Source organism: Mytilus galloprovincialis, chromosome 9 (assembly GCF_965363235.1).
Source record: "Mytilus galloprovincialis chromosome 9, xbMytGall1.hap1.1, whole genome shotgun sequence".
In the NCBI taxonomy this organism is placed as follows: domain Eukaryota; kingdom Metazoa; phylum Mollusca; class Bivalvia; order Mytilida; family Mytilidae; genus Mytilus; species Mytilus galloprovincialis.
Window position 1 is genome coordinate 92,586,116 of NC_134846.1, and position 23,691 is coordinate 92,609,806.

General features: G+C 32.1%; 1 protein-coding gene across 2 annotated transcripts in view; it reads left to right on the forward strand.

The window, feature by feature from the left end:
• Positions 1-19,841, forward strand: part of LOC143046377 (prosaposin-like) — a 37,112-nt gene extending 17,271 nt beyond the window's left edge. For both annotated transcript variants that reach the window (XM_076219519.1, XM_076219520.1), the window contains exons 7-22: positions 1,067-1,156; positions 1,683-1,745; positions 3,554-3,613; positions 5,175-5,285; positions 5,771-5,857; positions 7,775-7,837; positions 8,380-8,439; positions 8,816-9,046; positions 9,308-9,580; positions 9,842-10,022; positions 12,784-12,869; positions 14,587-14,881; positions 16,572-16,723; positions 17,241-17,321; positions 18,113-18,310; positions 19,334-19,841. In XM_076219519.1, coding sequence (XP_076075634.1) covers positions 1,067-1,156; positions 1,683-1,745; positions 3,554-3,613; positions 5,175-5,285; positions 5,771-5,857; positions 7,775-7,837; positions 8,380-8,439; positions 8,816-9,046; positions 9,308-9,580; positions 9,842-10,022; positions 12,784-12,869; positions 14,587-14,881; positions 16,572-16,723; positions 17,241-17,321; positions 18,113-18,310; positions 19,334-19,372 — 2,070 coding nt within the window. In that variant the 3' untranslated portion in view covers positions 19,373-19,841. The remainder of the gene's footprint in view (positions 1-1,066; positions 1,157-1,682; positions 1,746-3,553; positions 3,614-5,174; positions 5,286-5,770; positions 5,858-7,774; positions 7,838-8,379; positions 8,440-8,815; positions 9,047-9,307; positions 9,581-9,841; positions 10,023-12,783; positions 12,870-14,586; positions 14,882-16,571; positions 16,724-17,240; positions 17,322-18,112; positions 18,311-19,333) is intronic.
• The last annotated feature ends 3,850 nt before the right edge of the window (positions 19,842-23,691 follow it).

The following is a 23,691-nucleotide window of genomic DNA, read 5'->3' on the forward strand; positions in this document are numbered from 1 at the left end:
AGCCTCACGCTTTAAATATTGAAATTTAACTGTCTCGAGTGAAGAAATATCGTAACTCACTTGTTGCAGTGGTGGAATCTATATCTCAGTATCCAAATGGAAATGGTGTACTATACTGGTGTGTCATCTCTATCCTACAAATCTTTTGAATCTATACTGGTGTGTCATCTCTATCCTACAAATCTTTTGAATCTATACTGGTGTGTCATCTCTATCCTACAAATCTTTTGAATCTAAAGTACATCAATGAAAGACATTATTACCAGACATGACTCTGCTTACTGCCTGTTTGCTTTAGAGTGATTTTACAGCTGCAATGAGTGTGATAAAATAATGTTCCTCTCTAGAGAGTTAAATTTTCAAAGAGGGCCTTGTTAAATATTTAAAAGTTTAATGTTACCAGTCAAAATACAATAACATGAATTATTTGTAGGCAAATTTTATTCTTTTTGTGTGACATCATCAGGCATGATACATTGATATTGAACTCAGAGAAAACAAGATTTGATGTCATCAGGCATGATACATTGATAGTGATCTCAGAGAAAACAAGATTTGATGTCATCAGGCATGATACATTGATAGTGATCTCAGAGAAAACAAGATTTGATGTCATCAGGCATGATACATTGATAGTGATCTCAGAGAAAACAAGATTTGATGTCGTCAGCATGATACATTGATAGTGATCTCAGAGAAAACAAGATTTGATGTCATCAGGCATGATACATTGATAGTGATCTCAGAGAAAACAAGATTTGATGTCATCAGCATGATACATTGATAGTGATCTCAGAGAAAACAAGATTTGATGTCATCAGGCATGATACATTGATAGTGATCTCAGAGAAAACAAGATTTGATGTCATTATTAATTTTAACCAGTGAAAAACAGATTAAGTTAACCACCATGATGATGATAAAAAGATAAATCAACCATTAGAGAAAAGTATAAATTTGAAAAGAGTATAACATCTGAATGTTTTTGCAAATGGCATGTCAGAGTTATAGCATCAATTCATGCTACTTTGTGCAGATTTACCTAAGTTTTCTTTTCTTATTGTAGGAAACATCAACAAAGAGTGCCGATGTATGTACAGACTGTACAAATTTCTTCACAGATATCCAGAACATGATAGTCAGCAATGAGACACAGGTATGTATCTAATTGTACTGTAGTTTTATGGGGTTGTTGCACAAATATTTAGAAATATTGATATAGAATAACCATTATAATATGTTATCACCAAGAAGTAATGTCCCAAAATCAACATTCTGGAATCCTAAAGAAAAAGTAGCAAGGAGAAACATTTTCATAAAGATTCAAATAGATATTTTTATCTTTTATAATAGCTGAATTTGAATTGATTTTAAGTCTCAAGATCCATGCTCCTAGGGACATAATTTTTCCAACTTAGCCTCTTAGTGGAGTGTTTTTCTGTGTAGATCAGTTGTATTGAATTTTGCTGTGTTTGAGAGAGATACCACCATCAAAATAAAAAAATCTAATTAATTAAGGCTGCAATAACATTAAAAACAACTCAATTCTCTGTTTTCTTGAAAAGAGTTGGTTCACTAACTCATAAATCAAAAATGTTTTGAAAATATTCTCTGGTGTAAAAAAAAATAGAAATTTATTGGATTGGCACTTTGTATTATATATTTCTTACTTCTCTTTGTAGGAACAGATTGAAGCTATGCTGAAGCAGACTCTGTGCTCACAGCTAGAATCCATCAAGAGCATGGTAGGAATAGTTTAGTTTACCTTTACTAAATTTCCTTAAAAAATTAGAATGACTGGCCTATTAATACACATCTTCTTGTATGCCCCATTTATGCGCATGATGTTATTTGGTCTATGATTCATTGTCATATTTGCCATAAAATACTCATTCAAAGGTTATTGGGAATTAATGGTCATTTTAGGTTCTTATTGAAACTTCTTCTTTAACTGACCTAGCCACAAGGTCTTGTATGAGCTATACATAATACTTTAGATCAATGGGTTGTTCTTCTTGAAGTCATTCAGTATTATTAACTTCTCCTCTTAGGCATTCCAAATTTCCTGTCCATCATCCTAGTAATTCACCTTTTCAGAATCTAAAGGACTATGGGAAATCTCATTGTTTATACACCAAAATAAAGTTACTTCGTTGGTTGAATTTCCATTGTTTATCACTTTTTGGGATACGATTGCTTTCAAGCAATCTGTAGACTTATACCAGTGGCTCAGAGCAATGCCCTCACGTCAACCGTTTTATTCTAAACATTAAGGAACATCACAGATTCTTATGATTGTCTTGCTTTAAAAGGTAAAAACAAACAAAGGGATTGAACTTTAACAACTTTCCTATAATGTTCTTTTCATAATCTTCATGTTTGATAATTCCCTTGACTTATATGCGTGTTTTTAACAACACGGAAAATCAGAATTAAGCAGTATTTATATTTAGTGTTTTTATAAATTTAGAAACACGTCAGAGGGAATTCCCAAGTTTTGATAAAAATGCGAGAGTTCTCTGAATTCCGATAAATCTATTTCTGTCATATATAAGAACTGAAGTGGAGTTTTTCCTATATGTTACCGTTATGAAACTGAGATTTGAGATTGTACTTCCATAAAGAAATACAGAACCATCCAGGTCGTTTAATAAACATTTAATATAGTTCTTGCTCCAGGGTTTGTTTTGGTAATTATGCGCATGCGTATAGTGTTCTAGACTTCAAGGGGTATAAGATTGAATGGTTGCTCCGGATTCCCTACTCAATTAATTAATTTATAACTCATGGGATCTTTTCTATGTATGTCTGCTATTGAGGGTTATTGTTGTTGCATAATTTTAAATCATATGCATCATTTAAATTAAAAAAAATAAAAGCATAAAAGTAACTACAACACCCCTTCAGGCGAAATGGAGTCTTCCATATTATCGTGTCGAGTTGTCTCCCTTCCGGAAGTAACTTCCGTGAATTTTGAATCAAAACAACAAGTCGAATATTAGCTCGTACTGTCGATCAACGTCGTATTGTATTAAACACGATTGCAATTTAAACCGAGAAATGTTTACGGAAAGGAGTCATGATCACTGACCCAAAGGAAATTAAATATTTAAAGAGTTAGGAATGGAGTTCCTCCTAGAACTAACGTAGGAAAATAGATGATAAGATACGAAGTGAAATACCATCTCTCACTCTGAGTCTCAGTCACTGCTGTGGAAAGTAAACTTGGAATTGATAGTACAAAAATAAAACACAATAGCCCTAAGTACATTGTTCATACACTTTTATCCGGGATTGTCTATTTTGTAACTATTCAGATTACGTAAATTACATTTTACATTTGCAGTTGAATTAGTTTTGAAAATAATATTATCCAGCTAAATGTATACATGTGTCAATGAAACAATGGCAATCGTATCTCTCAGAGCAATCTGCTCTTTGATTAAACCAATACTAACGTTTTGGTGTACGCTTTGGGAAATATTTCCCATAATGCGTTAGATTCTAAAACGACAAGGTCAAACATTACATTTATCTATACTTTTATTTTCAGTGTAATTTTGTGGTAGAGGAATACACTCCAGAAATCTTACAGTACCTAGGACAAACAGTAGTAAGTAGACTAATATAAAATATTATCTTTCTTCATGTGAATTTAAGCAACAAAAATGCAAGAAGCACATTCTGCATGAAGAGGGGAACTCTTGCTTAAAATAACCCATGTCACTTTCTTTCAATTGTCTTAAAATTTTGAATCCATTATGATTAGAACAGTGAATAGATGACTTTAGCCTTTATACACTTTCCCGTAATATTCCTATATCCCAATGCTTATTACGTCACTGTGAGAACTGATTGATCAATGACATCATTTACTCAGATGAAACGGTGATCAATGACATCGTTTACTCAGATGTAACGGTGATCAATGACATCGTTAACTCAGATGTAACGGTGATCAATGACATCGTTTACTCAGATGAAACGGTGATCAATGACATCGTTTACTCAGATGTAACGGTGATCAATGACATCGTTAACTCAGATGTAACGGTGATCAATGACATCGTTTACTCAGATGAAACGGTGATCAATGACATCGTTAACTCAGATGAAACGGTGATCAATGACATTTTACTCAGATGAAACGGTGATCAATGACATCGTTTACTCAGATGAAACGGTGATCAATGACATCGTTTACTCAGATGTAACGGTGATCAATGACATCGTTAACTCAGATGTAACGGTGATCAATGACATCGTTAACTCAGATGAAACGGTGATCAATGACATCGTTAACTCAGATGAAACGGTGATCAATGACATCGTTAACTCAGATGAAACGGTGATCAATGACATCGTTTACTCAGATGTAACGGTGATCAATGACATCGTTAACTCAGATGTAACGGTGATCAATGACATCGTTTACTCAGATGAAACGGTGATCAATGACATCGTTAACTCAGATGAAACGGTGATCAATGACATCGTTAACTCAGATGAAACGGTGATCAATGACATCGTTAACTCAGATGAAACGGTGATCAATGACATCGTTAACTCAGATGAAACGGTGATCAATGACATCGTTTACTCAGATGAAACGGTGATCAATGACATCGTTTACTCAGATAAAACGGTGATCAATGACATCGTTAACTCAGATGAAACGGTGTAACTTTTAATAATAAACAACTCAAGATTGGTGTACGAATACGGACTGTACTTAGAAATGGTAGATGATACTGTGTAAGCCGATTGACCAAGTGTACTTTAGTATCACAGTAAGAACCGATTGTCCACATCCTTTATAATTACTCAGGTTGATAGGTGTAAATGATTCATTAAAAACAACTTGAGATTATAAGGGTATGAATATAGTGATGTACATGTACATTAAGTTCAAATGGTAATCAAATTTGGTTTGCCTGCAATGAAAATCTCATTAATAAGAGCCAGGTATGCTGTTTCCTGCTTTATCAGTAAATTTTTGATAATGGAACACATATAGCGATATTAACAGATTAATCTTTAGATATAACAGTTTGTAACAGCACCACTTGGTAAAGGTAATTTAGTTATTGCAGGTGATATTGAACATATTGTAAAAGGAGGGCAAATGAAGACATGATAAAATGAAAACGAAATGTTTGTTATTTTATTTCCAGGATCCCAAAACAACCTGTAGAATTCTAGGTTTCTGTGACAACAAAGGAGATTTGTTTACAGCTTTAAGAATCAGGATGCAGAATAAAGAAACATTCAAGAAATTTAACAAGGTACAATTAATAATCTTTACATCAAATTTGTTCTGAATATACAAAAACTATTTGCCACTGGACAGTAAGCGACGAACAAGTTAATGATCATCTAAACAAATATTTATTTTTTTGTCTGATGATTTAAGAAATGTGAAGATTTTTGAAGACATATATTGATACAGAATATTGAAATCTTGAAAATTTGACAAGATTTGTAGATTTTATGTTTTAACTAATATACCAGAATGTCTGGTCTGTTACCAATTATCTCAGAACAATTAAAAGAGTTATGTCCCTTGGAAACATTAATTATACTGGAAATTCATTGTATTTGCTCTCAAGCCTTCATTTGGTAAGAAATCTATAAAAAGTTTTATTTAAGGAAAAAAAAAAGAAGTCTTTGTAAGTTATTGCCCTTGGATAGATAAAATATGTGCAATACAAGGGACATTAGAACTCTTCTTAAATTGAAGTGAATACATATGTGTTAATTTGTTATTTAGAAAGCTATAGGAGGACAAGAAGAATGTGATGTATGTAAAAATGTAATGACCGATGTCCAGTCTCTAGATAGAGATCCTACTACACAGGTAAGTCAGATGTCCAGTCACTAGATAGAGACCCTAGTGCACAGGTATGTCTGATATTTCAAAAAATGTAAAAAAAAGTGTCTTAACTACATAGGAAAGTCATTTATTCCTATCAAAAGATTCCATTATCGCTATTTTGTGCATTTTTCCTTTGATCTTTTTTTGGGGAAAGACGGCTTCAAGCCGTCAATCCCCTATGGGGTTGACCACAGTGACATCCTCACATCATTCATTTTGTTTTTATAGTGTGGAAAACCCCCCAACAAATCTTACTGAGATTGATGAGAATGAGACACACAAATGAATAGATTGACTTTAAACACTTTTCTACACATTTCCCTTCTGTTTCTAGCAACATTATCGTATTTTGAGCTCCCCTTTACACTATTTACCTTTCTTTTTACAATCCGGAAAATCAGTATGACGAGATATTCTAAATATATCCAACCTACATTATATTTTATAATGAAGTCATTGTTGGAATTCCACACTATGCAGAAGCAGGGATATCCTTCACTGGTTATTTAAATCATTCTCAGAGTTCGTGCACTAATTATAAATTGGTATTTGTTAAATTTTAACATAATTATGTTTGCTGTAGATGATTCAAACAGCAACATACAATACTTTAATTTGTAGGTCAACAACTTTTAAAGTAAACAAAGTTCGTGGAGATACATGAGATTGGGGAAAGAAACGATTTTTTTTGATTTTTTCTGTAAAATTCTGTTTTGTGAGTCTTCCTCCAAATCAGGAGCACCTCAATTGATGAGTAATTTTCCACTAAAATAAAACTTAAAATGTGACTAGTATATGATTCGTAGTCTTTCATTAAAACTAAATTGTGTGTACCAACAAATAAATCATTGTAATGGTCAAAAAAAATTTAGAAAAAAAAAGATTGCATTTTATAGTTTAAACGTATTTATTCATGAAATTAACTAATATTTTAAAATGTAGGATTTGGAAACAAGCTTCACAAAGTTTAAATCAATCATTGCTATTTTTATTAGTACCTGTATCCCTGTGATGAGAGTTGTAGCTGGGAACTTCATCAATGAAAACTTAAAACTGAATGGATTTTTCAGTCCTTAACTTTCTTAAGAAAAAAAAATAAAAATCTTAGAGTACTGTCACAAAAAATAGAAAATGGCCTAGCCTGCAGTTCAGTGGTACACAATTAAGATTTCAGAAAACATTGTAGAACTTGTTGTTAAATGACAGAATTCAGTTGAATTTTACATAATTAGCTATCAACTTTAATCGAATGTTTAGATTTAGAAGATGCAGATCTCTTCCATTGGTCCAAATTAAATGCTAAACTAAGGAAACAAAATTAGATTGAACAACAATTGACTTCAATATTGTCAACCTTTCTACATGTTCTAGCTGTTCTTTTTTTCATTCTTTATATGAAGACTATCAAAAGATACCCCCACCCCCCCCCCCCCCCCCCCCAAAAAAAAAAAGAAACAAGGGCCGTCTTTCCCCTCAGAGCTATTCAGCTCTTTGATTATGATAATTTTTCATATCATGCTACTCGCTTGAGATGGAAAATTATCGTTAGAAACTAAGCAGGCATGTGGCGTTGCTAACGAAATTGACATTAAATTGACAACGTCGTCATAGGTAAAATAGCGATAAATTATTATTGGTCATCTCAACTCGATTGCCTTTCTCACTTTCGCCGTCTTGGCTCAAGCAAGAATCAATCTCGTTTTGATGATCAACGATAATCTGTAATTACAGTATTCCTATCAAGAAGTTCCATTAGATATACATGTATAAGTAAATTCCTTAGAATGAATAACATTAACTTTCAGACTTTCACTTTTGTTCTATATTTGATTTTTTTTTAACTTGACATACATTCTAGTTTGGTCAATGTCTGGTATTCCATTACAATTTGATTTTCAGGGTAAAATTAAAGATTTTGTGAAGAAAGAATTATGTAGCCAACTTGGAGGTTTAGCCAGTGAGGTAAGAGAAATACAGTTATATTTCTGATCAATCACATCATTTCCACCACTATTTAAAGGTTACTGAGATGAGATTTCCAGCCACCTTGAAATTATTTGTATTCAAGTGTGATCAAAATGCTTAGACAAGATTTCCAGCCACCCTGAATTACTTTGTACTCAATTTTCAATTTTGAACAAAGACTGCAAAGTTAACCTTTATTTGTTAATTTGTTTATTTCTTGTTTTCAAAATAGCAACATAGAATTTCCTTTCCCTTTACAAATTTCTGTGACTAATACAATGTACAACTGAATGCATTAAATTAACAATTAAGAAAATTTGCTCACCTATTGTGATAATCTTGTCACTTGCATTTAAAGAACTTCTAGCTAAGAGATATATAAAAACTAAAGTATGATTTGTTTTTTGTACAATCATGAACAAATAAGTCATATGTAAACAATACTATAAATATTAGTTACATGTACTAGTTAATGGGAATAATAGGGGAGAAGTGTGGGCATTTCTAAAAATTTTAGTAAAATTATCTCCCTTTTTCAGTGTTCCAGTCTGGTAGATCAATATGCTTCAGTCCTCTTTGAGTTATTGGCAAATGAGTTGGTAAGTTCTTTAACAGTATAAATCCTTTTTTGTCGACCTGTTTTCTTTTCTTCAAATTGTAAACCCTGTTAAGCTTGTTACAAAGGGATTCCAATCTAAGTATTATTTTTAAAAAATTGGAATGAGTAACAATCAAGAATTTAGAAACTGAGTTATTGTTGAATCGGTAAACAGCTTTATAAATATTACTTTTATGTTAGATACTACAGTTTAATAAACAAGTTATGTTGAATTTTTGCCTCTAATAGTTTTAGAATAAGATTTGTATAAATTTGAAGATTTATTTCTTGTCTATATTTAGGACCCTGAAACAGTGTGTAGCTTTGTAAAGATCTGAAGACCTAAGACTAATATTGTATTTCTTGTCTATATTTAGGACCCTGAAACAGTGTGCAGCTTTGTGGGCTTCTGTAGAGCAGTTGAAATGAAACAGCCAGCAATATCTGTTGTATCCCTGACTAAATCAGAACCCATTATAGCCTATGACATCACTCCTGCCATGCTCATCCACGACACCAAACCAGTGAAGACCTCAGGTGTATATTGTGACATATGTAAGGTTGCAATGAATGAACTGGATTCTATCCTCGCCAAAAACGCTACAACAGTAAGTTAGAACTAAAGTACTTATTTTAGGGAGAGCCAATATCTTAAGGTTAATCATAGGTATATGTTTCCTGAGATAAAATATTGTTTTGTAAAACATTTTAACTGCATGATTTTTGCATCCTTTATCTGGTATAAAGTAATAAAGAAATCAGGATAAAGGTAATTAGAAATAAACTAGAGAATACATTAGTCTACATATCCTTAATTATATATCTACATGTGTCTTATATTTTACCAGTGATCTATTTTAAATAAACAGGCCCAAATAGAAGCAGCTTTGAATGAGCTCTGTGACCGTTTACCAGGGGGATTGAAGGACCAGTGTACATCTTTCATCAATCAGTATGCTCCAGCAATTCTGGAACTCCTAAAAAAAGAACTCAATCCTACTGTAGTCTGTGACAATTTAGGACTGTGTACACCAATGAAATCAAACATCACCAAACCAGTGAAGACCTCAGGTGTATATTGTGACATATGTAAGGTTGCAATGAATGAACTGGATTCTATCCTCGCCAAAAACGCTACAACAGTAAGTTAGAACTAAAGTACTTATTTTAGGGAGAGCCAATATCTTAAGGTTAATCATAGGTATATGTTTCCTGAGATAAAATATTGTTTTGTAAAACATTTTAACTGCATGATTTTTGCATCCTTTATCTGGTATAAAGTAATAAAGAAATCAGGATAAAGGTAATTAGAAATAAATTAGAGAATACATTAGTCTACATATCCTTAATTATATATCTACATGTGTCTTATATTTTACCAGTGATCTATTTTAAATAAACAGGCCCAAATAGAAGCAGCTTTGAATGAGCTCTGTGACCGTTTACCAGGGGGATTGAAGGACCAGTGTACATCTTTCATCAATCAGTATGCTCCAGCAATTCTGGAACTCCTAAAACAAGAACTCAATCCTACTGTAGTCTGTGACAATTTAGGACTGTGTACACCAATGAAATCAAACATCAGTAAGTCAGTTTCTGCATTATTAGATTTATTTAAAAAAAAAACTGGGTTGAAGACTACTTGAAATGCTTATAAGGATAACACAGTTTGGGTTAGTGTGAGTCGAGTTCTGTCTCTGTGTGATACGGGTGCACCTAGAACTGAGAAAAAATAAAACATGTCTTCAGTGGTGTCAGTTTTTATAGTAATTTTTTTTTCAAGTGGTGTAAGTTCTGTCTTTGTGTGACATAGGTGCTCTGAGAAAGAAGGAATTTACTAAGAGAAGAAGAAACAATCAAATTATTAAACACATTTCCTCAATATATATGAAATTCTAACATGACGTCCTTCAAACACTTTGAGTACACACCCGTGGTAAAATATGAATATATTGTCAGGGCTGTTCGGATTGTACTCATATGCTTTTTTTATGGATGAAGTTCCCGACGTCATAGAAAGATGACGTAAGAATATAGACATTTTACTGGAAAATACACGCTTGTGAAACCGAAAATCATCACAACACGGAAATGGAAACAAACGATGCTAAAATCTAGTATAAGCCAATTATTTTTATACATGTAATACATTTAAGTAAATTATCATTTAAATTCATCCAAAACTATCCAAATAGTTATTGAAAATAGTTTAAGCACGTCACGAATTCAGTTTGCTCCGTTCTTTTACGCAAATTTAATAGTCCGTTTATTTCTGGGAACGGCAAATATTGTCCCTCACCTAGAGCGCTTCGATCCAAAAGAATTATCGTATTTGTCCTATTAGAATCGCTCAGGGTAAAATATTTGTCATAAAGGGCCAACCCGTGGTAAAATCACGATATATTGAAGCCCCCATGAATTATTTCTTAATTGAAGACCAATAAAATAATTCTTTGAATCTCTTTCAAATTTGGGACAGGTGTGATATTTTAAATTGTTAACATGTTTAGCCTATTTTAAGTTTAAGGGACTAGGATATGTGACGAAAATTTGAACTTTAAGGGAGTAGAACTTTAATTTATTTTTATTCTTATAAAATTAGGTTTTTCAGAGTTTAAAGAATATTCTCTAAGCATGCTTCAACACTTTTAAATAATAATGAAAAATAAAAGAAAGGATTTGATTAAATTGAAGACTATTATTTTTAGATATTTTTTGAGAAGATTAATAGAAAGCATTTATTACAGTGAATACACAATACATAATTTGTATTTAATGTTTATATATACCAGTAAACATCACCTTTCCTAGTCCTAAGAAAATTATTCTTTGCGTCTTAATTCTTTGACTCATCTACACTATTAAACGAGAAGACCTCATTTTGTGTGTCGCTTCTCTTAAATTAATCATCATGCCTCTGTGTTCTATATGTAACATGCATAGTTGCATTTGTCATCCATTATTATGATTATTCAGATTGTGTTATTTTTGGAGAAAAACAAAAAAAAATAGTCTGAATATTGATTCCGTCATCAGACTGACTTTTAGTCATAGATAAACTTCCGGTTTGAAGCACACACAAGTAACCAATCGTATGATAGATAACAAAAATGAAAAAATAAATAAGCCAATCAGAGCGTTCTCCATATCATGGTGTTTAGATCGCCAGAACCACAACTATTATACCTCCTTAGAGAGGACAATTATTTTTCGCGTTTATCTACATGTAAACTACGATTATAATACTTTAATATATAGAGACTGTCTGTATTCTGTCTGCAGTTTTCTTTGAAATATATTATTATTTAAGGGGTCATACCAGTTGAATATAATATTAAAATAAGTAAAACATGTGGAAACAAGAATGTGTCCATAGTACACGGATGCCACATCGGCACTATATTTACTAAGTTTCGAGTTGATTGGACTTCAACTTCATCAAAAACCTCCTCGACCAAAAACTTTAACCTGAAGCGGGATAGACGGACGGACTAACGGACGAACGAACGGACGCACAGACTAAAAAACATAATGCCCGTAAATAGGTCATAAAAAACTATTGTTGGAAGTGAAAGCAGTGATTTGGCAAAAATGGAAGTAGGGTAGAGATTAGAGGGAGACGGGACCTTTTTCTGGACGTCAGGGTCGTGTGTTTTTAACCCCGGGATTAGGGGATTGTTCTTTACGAGATCCGGATTATATTTTTCGATTTCGGGATATGAATTTCTTTAAATTCTGCATCTCGGGATTTCATGTTTTTAAGCACCGGATTTCGGGATCAGGACCCCTCCGACCACCCTCAAATTGGCCTAAGTCGGTCTTAGTCATTTATACAAGATTCATATCCTACCATTGGCATGGTAATAAGGCTCTAAAAAGAAAAAGCACTTATGATCATTTATGGATTGACCTAGAAGCATATTTTATTAGACAAATAATGGTCTATATATAAGCAGTTACATTTATTTCATGTTTGAAGCGGTGCAAATTTTTAATTTAATTTGACTTTTACCAAAAGATGCATTGTGGCAAAGGAGAAGAATAATTGTGGTCTGAGGCACGAAACACGAAAATAATTGAATTTAACAGAAAGGAAACAAATATCGGACTTTGGAAGAAGGGAGAGGGCTTTTGATACCTTTTATGAAATTCTCTATACATAATATCTTATACAAAAAATCACCCTACAGCAGTTCACAAGTTGTATATGCCCGCGATTTTGCGGGTTTGTTCTAGTAAACTTTGAAATGAAGAGTTAGTAATCTTTAGTGGTAAATTGATTTGTTTTACAATCAAGTTCTACATTGCCTCTCAATTATAACACATGTAATTTAATAAATTGTAGAATCCAGTGTTTCAGCAGTAGAATGTGTCCTGTGTGAATATGTCCTGTCCACTTTAGAAAGACAGTTAGGCAATAACAAATCTCTGGTAAGAAAATCTATAGTTAGTTATTTCAGTATGCGTCTGTCAATCTTAATAAGGTGCCTCAGTTTGTATATTGATTACCAGATTCTGTTAGTAAATGTTGAAAATATTAAAATTAAGGAGTTGTGGTGTGATTGTCAATGAGACAGGTATCTACATATCTGCCAACTTTTACAATTTAGGTGTGAATTATACCATTTTGACCCCTTCTCAATATTGCAAGATCATGATCGTGTAAAAAGCTCTATAACATGATTTTTGTCGAGCCTGCAACTTTTGTTGCAGAAAGCTCGGCATAGGGATAGTGATACGACAGCTACGGCGGCGGCGGCGTTAGCTAACTTCTTATAAAGTTTATATTTTAGAAGGTGAAAGACCTGGATGCTTCATACTTTGTATATAGATGCCTCATGTTATGAAGTTTCCGTCAGTCACATGTCCAATGTCCTTGACCTCATTTTCATGGTTCAGTGACCACTTGAAAAAAAAGTTCAGAATTTTTGTAATGTTGAATTCTCTCTTATTATAAGTAATAGGATAACTATATTTGGTATGTGCATACCTTGCAAGGTCCTCATGCCCGTCAGACAGTTTTCACTTGACCTCGACCTCATTTCATGGATCAGTGAACAAGGTTAAGTTTTGGTGGTCAAGTCCATATCTCAGATACTATAAGCAATAGGGCTAGTATATATGGTGTATGGAAGGACTGGAAGGTGTACATGTCCAACTGGCAGGTGTCTTCTGACCTTGACCTCATTTTCATGGTTCAGTGGTTATAGTTAAGTTTTTGTGTTTTGGTCTGTTTTTCTCATACTTTATGCAATAGGTCTACTATATTTGTTGTATGGAATGATTGTAAGGTGTACATGTCTAGCAGGCAGATGTCATCTGACCTTGACCTCATTTTCATGGTTCAGTGGTCAAAGTTAAGTTTTTAAGTTTTGGTCTTTTTATCTAATATTATATGCCAAAGGTCAACTATATTTGGTGTATGGAAATATATTATGATCTATATGTCAGTCCCGCAGGTTTTATTTGACCATGACCTCAATTGCACGGTTCATTGCACAGTGTTAAGTTTTTGTGTTTTGGTCTATTTTTCTTAAACTATAAGTAGTAGGTCAACTATATTTGTTGTATGGAAGCTTTGTTAGCTGTGCATGTCTGCCTGGCATGGTTCATCTGACCTTGACCTCATTTTCATGGTTCATTGGTCTTTGTTTAGCTATCTTGGTTAATGTTAAGTTTATGTGACAGTTGTAATAAAGCTCTATACTTAGGACTATCAACATAATATCAATGATTAGTAAAGAAGGCAAAACATTTCAGTGTGTGCACTCTTGTGTTAAGTTCTACACACAAAAAATGATTGTTCCCTGTTTTTAACTTTCAAAACTCCCAAGGGAGACAATCGTGATCAGCCAATCAAAATGGGCATTGCAAATTGCAAACATGCACATGCCCACTGTGCCCCCCCCCCCCCCCCCCCCCAGTTCAGGTCATCAAAAAAAATTCGCATATACATGTATATATCTCTAAAAAATAAATTTTTATATACATCAACAACCACTGAATTACAGGCTTACTGTATCATTATTTGGATTCGACAATTACTGTTGTAGTTGGACTATGATAACCTTCTTTTTGGGGGGGACATTTGACTATGATAAATCCATCGTGTTCAGTAAAATTTAATCTCTTTTTTATTTACTTTTAGGTTGTGATTAAAGAAGCCCTTGACAAAGTCTGTAGTCTAATGCCTAGCACAATTAGCACAGAATGTATCTCATTTGTCAACAAGTATGAACAGTTGATAATCAACCTTTTACTCAAAGAAGTCAAAGCATCTGAGGTATGCAAGTCACTTGGCTTATGTACTGCCTCAGTCAAGTCTTTACCAAAACCAGCAATTCTGATGAGAGGTGAACCAGTTCTCATACCACAACCAATCAAAACATTACCCAAACCTGTATCTGGAATTCTTCTGCAAGGTGAACCAGTCATGAATAAAAGTAAGTGTTTGTTCTGTAAACCAAATCATTCTTTAGAAGCATTTAATTACAGAAGTTTTATAGGCAAAAAATTTACAGTAATATAGATCAAAGTTTAGAATGTTTAAAATATCATTGAGAATATAAAAGTATGCAGTGTTTGTGCTTTGCTTTGTTATTGTTGCCAACTGCAATTTTATATATTTTTTCTGATATATTTGTAGTAGTCTAAAGTGCAATGATGACGCTAAAGTAAGATGGTCACGTTAAAGTGTGATGGTCTACGCTAAAGTATGATGCTTCCATACGCTAAAGTGCGATGGTACGGGAAGATATAGACGTAAAGACGTAGTTTGATTATGACGTTAACAGTCTTTTATACAAACTAAAAATTTAACTTGCCGGAAGATAAATTACAAATATTTTTTTAACACCTCTTAAAACTAAATGTTAATGACTGAATTGATTTAAACCTGACCGTGCTTTGTTGGACTAGGCACGTGTCATTTTTTTTTCTATAGCTGGAAGAACTTTTATCCTGCAGTCAACCATTTTACTACTAGTATATAGATACAAAATAGTATTCACATGGATATCATGTATCCTGCTTTTGTTGGAAGCAAAGAGATACATTTGAATCATTATTTAAATTGCAGTTTTGTTTGCAGTTCCCATTAAAATATTTTATTGTAAAGTAACGTCGGTAAAAGAAAAGTACTTATTTTTATGCATAAATTATAATTTGTTTTAGTCGGCTAAAACATTAATTTGTATATTTAAGGTAAATATAAACATGTGTGTGTGGTCACTATAAAAAAAGAAAAGTCAGCGAACATCGCCTCTCTCTCTTGTTTAGATTAAAGATTACAAAAATGTTACATATTCTGACAATAATCTAATTTTGTCTTTTGCATTTTACAATTACGATTGTATAAGGAGGTGTTCCCATTAGTGATAGACTATGAGAATGGCAATCTACACCAATTATCTTTTGTAAAAAGACTATTTTTTCACCTCGATGTTTTAATCCCTCATATATTACTCTTTTGGTCCATCGTACTTTAGCGTGACATACCATCGTACTTTAGCGAACAAACAACGATCGCACTTTAGCTCAAGACACCATCGTACTTTAGCATAGACCATCGCACTTTAGCGTGACCATCGCACTATAGAGTCCTACATATTTAAAAAATACCCATTTGAGACATAAACAAAATGCTGACTTGGGTGCACATGGGTCAAAGTTCAGAAAACTTCTCTCTCCACAACTGTCGTCTGTCTCCAGACATGAAAATGTGATATTGTTTAGATTCAGTCCTTTAGAGTTCAATGATGAAATTACATATATTTTATTTTGACACTTTTAATAAGCATGGTATGTCTTAAGAGTATGCATTTTATGACAAATCTCTTCAGTGATCAACTTATGTAAATGTACTGTGGATTCATGAATATTCGTGGATACTAATTTTTGTTGATTTTGTGGTTACAATGGAACAACAAAGTTAAATGTTCAACAAATCAAATTTTCTAAAGGAATGTATGCAGACTTACCCTAAACCACAAATTTAAATATCCAAGAACATGTAAGTTTTCCTAACTCCAAGAAAATTGGTACCCGTGAAAAATAAATGAATCCACTGTATGAATATGTTTGGGCTTTATAATTTTTATTTTTATTTTTGCAATATTTTATTATTTTCACCAGAGAACCCAGTGAAAAGTAATGAAGGATGTTTAGTGTGTGAGACCTTAATGAACTACCTGTCGGAAGCTTTGAAGGAAAACAAGACAGCTGCAGCCATCAAATCTTTGTTAGAAAAAGCATGTAACGTTCTTCCTACATCCATGGCAAATGAAGTAATTAATTTATATCTTTTAAGTTGGAATTTGTATTTACTTGTATTCATTTTAGAAAAATTAGTTCATTAATTATTTTTTTTATAATATTGACACAAATAAGTACAGTACAATACAATTCCTTAAAGAGTAAATGACAACAAACTATTGTAGATAATTATATTCTTCTTATGTGATACAAAATCAAATATAAAACACAGAAATCAACCAATTCGTTTTTCCTCCATTGAATTATTTTCAATTTGTCAGGCCTTTTTTGGATTACTATACATAATTGGTTTTGCTTATTGTTGAAGGAAATATAATACTGTACATCCCCAACTTTGGTCTCTTGTTGTATTCATGTCTCCGTGGCCACATCTCCTTATTTTTATATTTCCATACAAGTACAAACAAAATTATTAAAATGCTTCATAAACACAGAATACGATCAAACCTGTTGCTTATCAAATAGTCAATATGATTTACATTTATTTAAAAAAAAAAACATGTTTTAATATCTCTCTTGTTTTTTCAGTGCCAAGGAATAGTGATTGCATTTGGAGATATCATTATCAAGGAACTGTCCCAGGAGATAGATCCTAAACAAATCTGCAAGGTAAATTTATAGTTATCTCCCCTGGATGGTTGAATTAATAACCAATTGTCTCCCCTTGAATGTGCAATTAAAAGCGTGGGAAGGAGGACAAATACAAGAAATTACAACTTTTAGCAATTAAAATATAAAAGACCTATAGAACTAACAGTCCGCAAACAAATGAAAACTTCCATCTAATACGGAGCTACAAAAATTTCTATTACAAGGAACATTGATACTGTCAGAAAAAAGTAAAATATCAAAACTGGTATTTCAAAGGTGTAAAACCACCATTAATTTTCCCCTATTAGTCTTTGTTAAATTTGCACTTTTCAAAAAATTGTGCAGAATTTATCTTTGTTTCAAATAAAGAAATACTTGGCATGAGTAAAGTTTTAACTGGTCCAGTACCATAGAAAAAAAATCACATAACATTTCATTACATTTAAGAAAATAACCATCACTGGAAGTTAACCAATCAAATTTCTCCCCTTATTGAACCTATGTACAAGCTTTAGTAACCATGTAACCTTAAGTTTACAAAATATTCTATGGAAAACCCAAATAAAAAAATAATGGTGCTTTGAAATACCCAAGACATATATATGTTTATGAAACAGACATGTGTTACGGCAATAAAATGTAGGATTAATTACCTACAACTGTTAAATTCAAGGGAATATTTTTTTTCAACCTATTTTCATATACAACCAGATGTGACGTACCATGATTTGGTGGTATTACACCTCAAACTAGAAATTAGAAAATGGAAATTATTTGTACATTAAGGAAAATTTGTTTCTTTTCAACAGGACATAGACATGTGCCCAGCATCTAAGATCAATAATCAACTTCCAAAGTCAGGATCAGCTGCCATCAAAGAGGAGCTCAAAAATGTTCTTAGGAAGGACAACAGACTTTACTACAAACCAAAGAATCTAGGCAAGAAAAAATGTGGCTTTGGTCCTTCTTACTGGTGTAAAAGTATGGAAACAGCTCAGGAATGTGGAGTAAGTGTTATTATCACATATTTGTTACGAATAAGTTAGGTTTTGCATATATGTAATAACCTCAAAATTGCCCAGGCCAAAAAAGAGTATATTGGTTATTGTGCCCCGATTCCAAATGATGTGACGTCATTGCATCATTAACGACAATTGATCACACTTTTCTGATAAGATGTTTAAGATCTGACCAGTTGTAATGTTTCATTAAATTGTTATAATTGATTTTATTCCCTCTTATCTGTAGAATTGAAATATATGATAAATAGATTATAGCATATCTTTTCCATATTGACCCTGGTATCATCCCTCGACCCAAATGGGCCCTCAGCTAAAGCCTCAGGCAGATATGGGAGTCTCGGATTGATACCAGGGCCAATATGGAAAAGGGCATGTTATAATCTTTACTTACCAATTATCTGTTAGGTAGGGTATATGTATATAAATGTATGTAGTGTTCATTTTGATAAGATATAGCCCCAGTTTTAAGAACATCAATTCCGTGATTGTTGGTATGAAGTTATGCCCAAATGCTTAAAAGATATAAGTTCTTCCTTTCAGTTACATTTAGATTAATAAAATAGTATTGTTTTGGAAAATTTTCAGGCATCAAATAAATGTAATGATTGCAAATTTTTAATTTATACTATATAGTTAACTGAATTTTCTACAATCAAATATTCCAAAACTCCAAACTTCAAATGCAGTACTGCTTTCCCTTAAAGTCTTATATGTGACTTTGGCTTTCCTATCTTAAAAACTTTTTGAGTAAGTGTGTCTGTTCAAAAATTAACAAGCAACTGTATTGTGTACAAAAACAATACTGTCAACCAACTTAATTTTGCAAGTGATTTGTTTTCACGGCTTTCACGAGTAGAAAAATATATCAGGAACATAAATTAAAAATAGGCTAAACCTGAAATAAGTATCGCGCAAAAATAAGTTTGGTTTACAGTCTGTAGCTTTCTATTGGTAAATTTTATAAAAAGAAATTGACAAGATGTTTATCAATGCTGTTTTATTTTGTAGATGGTCGAACATTGCAAGGATGTATGGAGTAGAAAATAAGATCTGACTAAAAACCAACATGACATCTCCACTTTATAGTGCATTTGAATTTATATATCTCTAATATAACTAATTATCAGGAAATAACATTTAAAGTTTCTAGAAGACCAAGACTTTTTTTCCTTTCTATTTTTGATATGCTAAAACTGTCGTCCAATGATAGATCTGTTTTATAAAAACTACCGGTACAAATAATTGTATAATATATTAATTGATTTATTAAAATTATTAATTTCCAAACTTATGAAAGGGAATTTTTATAGATTTAGACTCTTAATTCATTAAATGATGAGAGTAAAGAATAGTCACACACTGAAACTGCATAATTTACATTTGAGTTTTATACAATGAAGATATGAATATGCAGTAAAAAGTACTATTTGGATGAACTTTTGTAATGAACTTATTTCTTGAGATAAAATACTGCTTGTAAATATTTTTTAAATGTATTTATACTTAATATTTACATGCTTTAATTGTTTTATGTTCATTATGGTGGACATTTATCATTTACACTTCAAGGTTTTTCATGAAAATATTTTGTTTGATGTACATAATTGTTAGTTAGTTTACAAAAATAAAATACAAATAGAAGAGACAAAAAACAAAAATTATAACTTTATAAATACAAATAGAAGAGACAAAAAACAAAAATTATAACTTTATAGAAAAAATATATAGATGAAATACTCCCTGACCTCACTTTAATGAATCCACAAGAATTACATTGTTTAAAGATTTGAAAAGAATTTATTCTCATGGCATGGCTACCGGTGTTATCCTGATGTATTTTTACAAATCAGATGGAAAGTTGTAAAATGATAAAGCAATTGTCAGTCTTGTGATAAGGACTTTGGCAATCTATTATAAAGGAAAAGATCTTTTATAGTAATAAAGATATCTATTAGATCATGGAAGTATTATGATTTACATTGTTTGTGGTGTTTTGGTAGTAATTACATGACATATGGGAGGGAAATTCTTTAGTTTGCTGTTGATATTTGAATAGGAATTTAGATGAGTTTATTTAGAAATTAAGCTATAGATTTTTCCCAAATTGTTTTATAACTTATGACATTTGTAATATCACAATAGCAACATATGTACTGCAAATAATGTGTAAATACTTTGTAAATATTTGATGAGATTTTCATTATGTTAACTCTAAGTTATCTCCCCTTAATTGAAAAACTTAACATTTATACCATATCAGAAGTTAAATGTGTTGATATAGAGATCTTATTCTGAATTTACGAACAGATAGAAAAAAAAAAACACAAAACAACGTTGAGTGTTTGAAATGTAAAAAAAGACACAAAAGTAAAATCTTATCTTCAAATGTCTTATAGGTCTCGTGTTGATGAGTTGTCTCATTGACTTATACCCAAACATATGAATTAAAAATATAAATTTTTCTCATTTTTATAGAAAAAAAAAAAACATTGGAAATTTCCATTTAGGGGTAAAATTATTATGGTTCAATTTACTGCTTTTGTTTAACGTGATGTTTGATGTGTATTCAAGTATATCAGAATAAATTCTCATTTAAAATCTTTTTAAGTAACAAAAATACTCTTGTAATTATTTTTTAATCCATAGCTTATAATTTATTAGTCATCATAGCTATTTTTTATTTATGAACAAACTTTATAATAGCACAGTAACTCTGCTTTGAATAAAAGAAAAAAATTCTGCTTTCTTTGCCTTGATATTAAAAGTTTTAGCTTTTTACTGGACCATAACCCTCATATATTTAATCCAATCATACCCAAGTTATCTGGATTTAATAAGGTGGTCAGATATTTATAAGGTTTTAAAAAATAAATCAAAGCAAAAATTGTTTACTTTATTATGATTCTGGCTAGGAAAACAAATCATCAAAACCTGTATAGAATTTCTACAGACATTTTACTGATGTAGAACAATTCCTTTGAAAATCTACAATCATAATTTGATTTAATTGTACATCATTACAGGATTTCAATTTCTGAAATATTGTGCTGGTAACAATATATTAAATGTAGTAACCAATTTTCCAGTTACTTCCCTTTATTGGTGACAAACTATCGATTCTGATGTATGATTTAAAACCTTCGTCATTACATATGTATGTTACAGCTGTTTTGCAATAAAACATTCCTTTCTCTAAGCTGCTTGTTTTTATACCACCCCAACCCCTTGAGAATTGTTGAGTTTGTCTTACTACTACTGTTTTTTGGATCCAGATTTCCTCTTGACTGAAATTATTAATAACTTTCTGAGAATATTTAGTACCGACCAAAAGTTGTTGTTTATAGATATCCTTCTTTAGTTTGAATTTGTATGAGCTGACAAATCAGTATATTAAAATCCATCATTAGCATTGATGGTAGGCTGCACCATTTTCTATTCTCTGGTCAACTACTAAACCTTCACCAAAGAGAATCCTTAAGAAATGATAGAGACATTCATTAGCATTGATGGTAGACAGCACCATTCTCTATTCTGTGGTCAACTAACAAACCTTCACCCAAGAGAATCCTTAAGAAATGATAGAAACATTAATTAGCATTGATGGTAGACAGCACCATTCTCTATTCTCTTGTCAAATATAAAACCTTCACCAAAGAAGAATATGAGTGCACACACAGAAATGTCTCACCTTCTTTTCTAACCATTGATATTATGTGGATAATTCCAGATATAAAGATTTACTACAGCTATCAAATAAACTTAACATGAAACAAGAATATTATGTCAAGGACAGATAAACCAAATTTGAAATACATATACACCTTATAATAGGTCTATACAAGAAATATACTTGAAATATAGTTGACCCTTTGCATATCTTAAAAACAAACTTAACCAGGAATCTTAACATTTCAATTAAAAAAACCATGAAATTGAAGTCAAGGTCAGATTAACCCTGCCAAACAAACATGTGCAACCTACAATGTTTACATGAGTTATATATAGTGGAACTTTTGCATACAGTATCTAAGCAACAAACTTTTAGGTGCAAACAAATGCAGTGGGTTTAAATGTTTTAATAGGTACCAACCTTCACCCTTACCTGAAACAATAGTGTGACATCACAACTTAGAAAAACACACTATAAAATATCAATTGAAATGGCTTAGAAATATTTACACAAGTGAACATACACTGAACGAATAAATTTGATCTATATAATGACCATGTAAATACAAAATCATTAAAATAAGGGATTTGTTTGCATCTCTCTCAAGTCAGGAACCTGATGTACAGTAGTTGTTGTTTGTTGATGTGGTTGATGAGTTTTTCTCATTATGTTTTCATAAGATAAGATTTGTTTTTTCCCATTTAAATGGTTATACACTAGTTTGGGCCCTTTATAGCTTGCTGTTCAGTGTGAGCCAAGGCTCTGTGTTGTCATTTTAGAAATACAGCATAATATTGGTACAACCTCCAAGTACACATAACATGATTGTTTGGTTAATTGTTGTTTGGATACCATACATAGGCAAAAATGCCATTATTTTGTAGGACAAAAAATGCACATATAAAGCTGTGATACTTTAAGTATGGGGTAAAGGTTAAAGAAATTTTTGTAATGAAATTAATTTAGGGGAATTTAGGAAAATTTGCCTTGCTTGTATTTGGAAAAATTACCTTACCTCTTTAATTATATTGGTCCTACCTCTTTAGGGGAAATTGGCATTTCCTCTTTTTAAAATTGTATTAGTCCTATCTCTTTGAGGGACATTTGTCCTTCCTTTTTAGGATATATTAGCCTTACCTTTTTAAAGATATTGGCCCTACCTCTTTGATGGAAAACTTGGTTTGCCCTCACAAGGGTATTTTTTTCTCTTATAGACAAATTGACCATACCTCTTGAAGGATATTGGCCCTATCTCTATGATGAAATTGGCTCTACACCTTTAGGGGAAATTGGTATTATTTCTTTAGGGGAAATTAGCTCTGCCTCTTTAGGTGGAATTGGTCCTGTGTCTTTAAGGGAAATTTGTCCTACCTTTTTACAGGAAATTGGTCCTATCTATTTAGGGGAAAATAGCTCTGCCTCTTTCGGTGGAATTGGTCCTGTGTCTTTAAGGGAAATTTGTCCAATCTTTTTACAGGAAATTGGTCCTATCTATTTATGGGAAATTAGCTCTGCCTCTTGGTGGAATTGGTCCTGTGTCTTTAAGGGAAATTTGTCCAACCTTTTTACAGGAAATTGGTCCTATCTATTTATGGGAAATTAGCTTCGCCTCTTTAGGTGGAATTGGTCCTATCTCTTTAAGGGACATTTGTCCTTCCTTTTATAAACAAATTGGTATTATCATTTTTTAAGATAT